Source organism: Echinops telfairi, unplaced genomic scaffold (genome assembly GCF_000313985.2).
Source record: "Echinops telfairi isolate 266 unplaced genomic scaffold, ASM31398v2 ScPeMD7_2;HRSCAF=8, whole genome shotgun sequence".
Classification (NCBI taxonomy): Eukaryota; Metazoa; Chordata; class Mammalia; order Afrosoricida; family Tenrecidae; genus Echinops; species Echinops telfairi.
Window position 1 is genome coordinate 35,827,894 of NW_022103898.1, and position 8,021 is coordinate 35,835,914.

Consider the following 8,021-nt stretch of genomic DNA (forward strand, 5'->3'; position numbering starts at 1 on the left):
TGGTGGTGGTGGTGGTGGTAGTGGTGATGGTCAGGGGATGGTGGGGTGGGTTCATTGCAATAGCTTCTTGATAAGTTTCGTAGACCTTTCTCTGCCCTTTCCATTTCTAATATATTTGCCATTTATCACTCATTCATGAAATATTATTTCCTATTTTTTGTTAAGGCATGGTTCTAGATGTTGGTGATGTAGCACTGGACAAAACTGAAAACAACTTGGCTCTAATGGAACTTACACTTAAGTGCAGAAAAACACTAAACAATTGCCTTATTTCTTACATAGATGTCTACTGTTAGGAATCAAGTGTTCTGTTTGAGGTAGTAGTCTTATCAGTCAGCTAAGTGGAACTGTCCGAGAAAGATTGGTTTTACTGAGCCCAGAGTCCAGAGAGAGAAGTTGGAACTGGAGACATAGTTCAGGAGTCTGTTGTAAATAGAAATAGAAGATATTTAAAGCCCTTGGTCTAGACGAGATCTTCTAGAGGGAGAGAATGCATAGAATGAAGAGGGTCAAGAATGGAACCGTAATGTCCTGTGATTTATATAGATCAAGCAGAAGAAAATGAGCTAGTAAAAAACTGTGAGAAGGAATGGTCAGTGGGGTAGGAGGATAACCTTAAACATAAAGTAACCTAGAAACCAGGCTGGGAAAGTGTTTCCGGGAAGGCACATAACCAACTGTATTCTATCTTGCTAAGGGTTGTCAAGTATAATGTTATCATGGATAAAAATACTGGGTTTGGGAACATGGTGGTCACTAACAGCAGCAGTTTCATTGAAGTCCAGTGTTTATTTTCAAAGCTGGGTGCTTTTTATAGTATGCATGCATGCGTGTGTGTGTGTGTGTGTGTATTATTAGTATTATGTAATAATTGTACGTTTCCTGATTCTTCCTAAAAACTAAAGATAATTCTAACTTCTTCTGGCATGATATTAACAAACTTGATTGCAGAAATTTCCTAAATTTTTCTTGAATTTCACAGAACAGAGATTATATGCTTCAACATCATAATGGCATTTATAAATATCTTTAAAAAATAAATTTCTCTTAGTTCTACCTTAACTGTTATCTTCCAAGGCAGGTAGCTCTGCACACTCCATGAGAACCTAATTGTTACTCTCAGTCTTCTGAGACCTCAAATCTTAGGGCTTTCCCAGTGATCTGCCACCCTGCCCTGTGTTTTCTTTACTCAGCTCGTATGGGGTTCTTGGATTTTCAAATTGGGACTTACCAACCAGAATATCAGCCGACACACCCAATTCTACCACAAAAACTGCATTAAAAATGTGCTGAAAATCTTGACTTATACACAAGTGTATAATGGTATTGACTTTTTAACTCAGTCTTTATATCTATATGGTAAATAAAAACAAAACCTCACAAATGCATTGCTTTGCGTCAATTCCAGCTTAAAGTGACCCTATCGGAGTCAGAATTGTCGGTCGGGTTCCCGAGGCGGTGAATCTTCCCGGGAGCAGACTTTCACAGCTCTCTCCTGGAGAGCAGCTAGTATGTGCGGATCGCTCACCTTGTGCTTAGCAGCTTAGTGCTAGGCCACCGTGCAGCCGACCTGTTAGAATAGTGTTCAGATATGAGTACAGTCAGTTGGTTCTCAAGAAGCATCTTAATTATCTGGGTTCCTTTTTATATGTATAACTCATTTTGGATATGCATAATACTTTAAATGACTATTGTATGTTTCAGACAGAGCTTGAGAAGAAACTACAGCAGAAGTTAACACAAGCAGCGCAGGAACTGGCAGCAGAGAAAGAGAAAATATCACTGTTACAAAACATCTATGACAAAAGCCAGGAAAATCTGAAACAGCTTCAGTCTGATTTCTACGGGAAAGAGTCCGAGCTTCTAGCCATAAGGCAAGATCTTAAGGTATAGTAAACCATTTTACATCTTACAACACTCAGTGTGACATACATTAAGTGATTGGCTTGGATCCAAGTGAATGAGAAAATGCTAGCATTTATGGAATACTTTGGCTTTTTTCTAGCAAGTTAATATTTGGGATTATAACCCTTTTAAAAATCATTTTTTATTATTAGAAAATATTTAACTATAGATATTGTAAATAGTTTGAATCTGTAATAGAGAAATAATTTGGAAATATACCATTTACTACATCATATTGTATAAAGGTTGATTTATATGAGCTTACATAAGAACTAGTTAACATTTGGTCATTTCAAGTGGTCACATATGAGCAAGAAACAATGGTATTGAAGGAAGATATCCAAACTGCCAAAAACAAGACTCCAGGAATGTATGGAATACCAATTGAAATGTTTCAACAAGCTCATGAATCACTGGAAGTACTCCTATGTCAGGGCATTAGAAGACTTGGTCAGTTGACTGGAAGAGATTCATATTTGTGCCCATTCCAAAGAAAGGTGACCCAACAGAACGCTCAAATTATAAACAATTTGTTCCTTGTTATCCCATGCAAGGAAACTTTTTCTGAAGATCATCCAACAATGGCTACAGCAGTACAGTGACAGGCAGCTGCCAGAGGTGCAGGCCAGATTAAGAAGAGAATTTAGAGCAAGGGGTCCCACTGCTGACATCAGATGGATCTTGGCTGACAGCAGAGAATGCCAGACAGCTGTTTACTTGGCTTATGTTGACTCTACAAAGGCATCTGATTATGTGGAGCATAACAAACAACTGTGGATAACCTTGAGAATGGGAGTTCTAAAACATGAGCAGGTCTCATGCCAGACTTGTACTTGGATGAAGAGGCAGTTGTATAAATGAAGCAAGGTTTATATGAATCAGGGTTGTATCCTCTCACCATACTTATTCAATTTTATGCTAAGGAAATCATCACAGAAGCAGGGATTATATGAAGAAGGAGGTGGCATTGGGTGGAGGAAGGCTTATTAACGACCTTCCATATGCAGATGACATAACCTTGCTTGCTGAAAGTGAGGAGGACTTGAAGCACTTGATGAAGATCAAGGATTGCAGCCTTCAGTGTGGACTACAACTCAATGGTATAGAAAATCCAAATCCTCACAACTGGCCCAGGAGGTAACATCATGGTAAATGGAGAAAAGATTAAAAATTGTCAAGGATTCTGTCTTGCTTGGATCCATAGTCAATGTTCATGAAAGCAGCAGTCAGGAGATCCAACAATGCACTGCATTAGGTAAATCTGCTGCACAAGACCTCTTGAAACTGTTGAAAAGCAAGGATGTTACTTTGATAACTAAGGTAGGTGCAACTGACCCAAGACGTGGTATTTTCCATTGCCTCTTATATATGTGAAAGTTGGACATTGAATAAAGAAGACTGAAGAGAAATCAATATATTTGATTGTGGTGTTGGGGAATATTGAAAGTACCATAGACTGCCCAAAGAACAATCAAATATGTCTTCGGAGAAATACAGCCAAGGGTGTTCCCTAGAGGCAAGGATGGTAAGACTTCATCTTACGTACTGTAGACACGTGGTCTGGAGAAGGATAAAGGAAGGCCCTCAACAAGGTGGATTGACACCGTGGCTAGTGGGCTCCGACCGAAGAACAGTTGTGAAGACCGTGCAGGCCTGGGGAATGGTTCATCTGGTTGTACATGGAGTGGCTGCTATGTTTCGGATCGGATTCGATGGCACTTACCCACAACATACCCTTTATGTGAAAACCAATTTAAAAATGGCTGCTGTTTGAAAAAGCTAAGAAATTTAAAATATAAAGTACCTGTGAAAATGTGAGCAACGTTGTCAGGCAATACTAGCATTAGTTTTACATGCTTCTCTTTTCTCTAAGATTACTTAAATACTTAATGAGTAAAATAAGATTATGGTTCAAAGTAAATTTAACCTTAAATATTCAACTATGTAGGGGAATCTACCCTTGACATTACTATTTGATTAGAGAAGGGGTCATATTTATTAAAATTGAAGGTATAGAAAGTGGAAAGCACTTACTTAATATAGTATGAGACATCAGTTCTCTAAGAGACATGGAACATACTACCCTCTCATAGAAGTTTCAGCCAGATTTTTTTTTTGGGGGGGGCTGTCAGGTTGAAATAAGTTTCCTCCTTCTATTCCGTGCTTGTTTATTTTTTTACTCAGAGTATACTATTGCAAAAATATGTTGGAAATCATAAAATACTAGAATATTATGTGCATATACACATACAAACACAAAGGACCTTCAAAAGTTCATGAAAAGTAGAATTAATGTTTTCCCACAAACATTTGAAGTCCCCTCATATATGTCTTATCTACAAGCTGTTAATGGTAAGGTTTTAAGAAGGAGGTTGGACTTAATTGAGTCCTACAGGAAATACAGAATTTGAATACATGCAGAGTTCTGAGAAATGTTATTCAATTCAGGGTACATTTAAGGAAAGGTGCTGCAGGGGGAATGAGCAAGGGCAGAAGATATTAAATGAAAGAACAGCAAGAATTGTTAAGAAAAAATACCACCTAAATATTTAGGTAATGCCTATTTGCTCTTTACCCTTATGTAGCTTTATTATACTATTTTTATTATTTTATGACATTATTGAAAAGAAGGGCAGAGTTATAGAGGAATTTGGACTCTATCCTAAAGACAATGGAACACCCCCCCCACCCCCCCAACTATGTGCTCAGGTTGTATTGAGGCAAGTGCCTGGCTGGGATAAGGAATGGCTTGTGGAGGAGTATGCTGCATGTAGCGAGGCAGACCAGAGGGAGACTTGAACTGATAACGGCAGTAAGGATGGAGAAAATGGGAAGGATTGAAAAGATATGGAGATGCGAGAAGAGGTGAACCTTGATTGGTTATAAAAGTTCTGTGGGAATTATACTTTCCATATTGGGTGTTATTTACCCAAGAATATGACATATTGATAGGACTTAAGTCTCTTAAATCTATAGTATTTTATGAAAGCTAAAAGGCACTGTCATGAAGTCAGTTCTGACTCCTAGCAACCTTTTAGGATGGAGTAGAAATTCCCCTGTGGGTTTCTGAGGCTGTACATCTTTACTGGAGTAGAAAGTCACGTCTTTCTGTTAAGTCTGAAAGCTACATCATCTAGCAATTTTATTCATGAATGGATGTTTTAAATATAAATATGGGCAAAAAGCAAAAGACAGGTAAGGTAAGGCTGTTCGAGTTGTAGAACTGTTGAGAGGCCTCGGATAGGTGCACCATCCCAAAGCTCTCCTAGGACAGATGAGGAGATCCAGGCCCAGTCTGAAAGCCCAGGGCCCCACAATAAGAGAAGTAAAGTTACATCTCAACTCATAGGCCTTTATTATTATTATTATTATTATTTTGCTACTAGTTCATCAGAATTTTGTTGTTATTGACAAAATAGAAAATGGATAAATTCCCGATTGGGTTCTAAAATGAGAACTATTAAAAAAGTTAATAAAAAGAGCTAGAGAGAGAAAAATCCCTAGGAACGTTCGAGTGATATTTATGTGCCAGGACAAGAAAGATTTATCAACTATGAATTTTCTTTTGCTTCGGTGATATATTGTTGTATACAAGGAAGAGGGAGGTTCAGAACCATGTGATGTGACACCTACCTTAAGTCTAGACCACCTTGGTTACACTCCGCAAACTGATTGAATGGAAGACACTCTGGTCTGATCTTTGCCTTTAGCACCATCTGCTGGATTATTTGCAAAATACTTGGTTGACTGTACAGTATTTCAAACTGGCTATGTAGTTAGTGAAGAAAAGGGTAGAAATGTAAGAGTAACTGTAAATTTTATACCCCGTGTGAAATGAAAATTCCAGGATAATTAGTTTGGAAGTAAATATGGATCTTTTCCTAGTATACTGCTATATGCTGCTAAACGACAGAGATTCATGTCCAGAGGCAGGTAGTGCAACGTGTTTTGACATCTTCAGAAAAACTGGGTCAGTCAAGATTTTGAATTTGACTTTCAACAATGTGCAAGAGTTTTGTGAGTTTAAAATTGTGTAGGTTTCCACTTTAAACATGGTCATTTTGGAATCCGTATGGTTAGCAATCAGAGTTGCTTTCTAGGTTCTAACCACCCCTAAAGTTCTTTAGCATTATATCCAGACCTCTATAATCTAATTACCGTTGCTGTAGGTTATATGGACTAGGCTTTGTTAAATTTTATTCTTTTTATGTGAAATCACCCTTGCTCTTGGGTCAGTTGTCACCTATTCCACACATACGTCTACAAGCCACATTCCACAGACAACCCTCACACTCATTATTTATTTGAGGATTTGTCACATGGCATGTATGCTATTACCTTGCTTAGCTTCCAGTTTACCTGTTTGTTCTGTTTATCAAGCTACCTAGAAGCGCCTATAAATCAAGATCTGTCCAACACCCTACTGTTCTACCATAACAATTGACCCAGTTACTGATTAGCAAACTGATTGATAAAAAAGTATATGACTTCAGGTGTTTTCTGGGTAAAACCAAAAAACCTTAACCTCTCTTAGTGTTATACTTGCTGCCTTGGAAATGTACACGTAATTTACAACCAAAAGACTTCTGAATTGTGTTATTTGAAGAAGTAATTTTGGACTTGTAGGAATCTTTAGAAGTCCCTTCAATAGTATTCATTTATTTATACCCCTTCTTTTAAAAATTGAATTCTTACTTTGCGATGTACAAACCAAACAGATGGGGTTCCTTTTCTGAGCTGTATCTTCTGCCTCTTTTTCAAAAGACCCACATCGCTCAATAAGACAGAGCAGTTCATTGTAGATGGTGCATGTGCTTCTTAGAGTTGGTTTCTCTTCACTGCTGATTTCAGAACAGTAGCTGAGAGTGGCAGTGTTTCCTGCCATGCCCAGTACCCACTTGTCACCTTATCTACCTGAAATCTAGCCTTGTAGTCAAGGGCAAGAAGTTGCCTGGTACCCAACTTCAGATTCTTAGAAATATTGGGACCTCAGAGTAGTCAGTAACTCCGACTTGACAGTCACTTCTGACCACCTTACAGATGGAAAGATAGAGGATGGGGCTGATTAGAGCCCTTTCTCAGGATTGGAGCCTCAGTTGTCTGATAGGCATGTCACAGAAAGCAAAGAAAATGGAAATGTATTTTTCCCATGCAAGCGAAAAAAACATATATTAAAGATTGTTGGCATGTCAAGGAATACTACAGATCCTATACAACATAAGTATATGCATCATATAACCTAAAAAAATGGATATCTTTTCTCACCATCTGTTCTAATTATCTCTAAGTGTATCTGATATGGTCCCAACTTACTTGATTCAAGATAGGGTAGACATTCAGTAAATATTTCTACATTGATTTCTCAAGATTCTGAAGGTGCTTCAATTTCAGGCATTTGAATTTTATATATAAATTCTTTCCATATGCAAAAGAGCTAATAATCTCTATTACTTTATTACTAAGTTACTTTACCTGATCCAAGGTTAGTCAGTGTGAAATATCGTTTTTATTTTTTAAACAACTTCACTCACATAATTCACATACCCTACAATTCATTGGCTTAAATAAATTAAAAGGAGCTGTGTATTCATTACCACAATCAATTTTAGAACATTTTCTTCATTCTTATTAGCTGCCCATTACTACCCATCTCTCCAACTTCCCTTTCCTATAACCCTCGCTCACTGCCATCCTGTTGATACCAACTCATAGTGGCCTTAAAGGACAGGGTAGAATTGCCCCTGTGGGTTTCCAAGACTGTAACTCTTTACCAGAGCAAAGAGTCTCCTCTTATTTCTACAGAGTAACCAGTGGTTTCAAACTGCTGACCTTGCAGTTAGCATTCAACACCACCAGGGCTACGTTATAACTCTAAGAATCTATTAATTTTGTTACTGTTTCTATAGCTTACCCATCCATCCTGAGTTTCTTTCTTTTTCTTTTTAAAATCATTTCATTGGGGGCTTCTACACCTCTTATCACAATACATACATGCATACGTTGTGTCAAGCACATTTGTACATTTGTTGCCATCATCATTTGCAAAACATTTTTTTTGTACTTGAGCCTTTGGCATCAGCTCCTCTTTTTTCCCCTTCCTCCCTCTCTCCCTAACC

The 8,021-nt window shown here is 37.9% G+C and overlaps 1 protein-coding gene across 1 annotated transcript in view; it reads left to right on the plus strand.

Moving 5' to 3' along the window:
- The window catches only part of EEA1 (early endosome antigen 1), a 142,656-nt gene that overhangs the window by 114,682 nt on the left and 19,953 nt on the right, over positions 1 to 8,021 (plus strand). Inside the window, exon 20 of the mRNA XM_045291423.1 lies at positions 1,705 to 1,887. Coding sequence (XP_045147358.1) covers positions 1,705 to 1,887 — 183 coding nt within the window. The remainder of the gene's footprint in view (positions 1 to 1,704; positions 1,888 to 8,021) is intronic.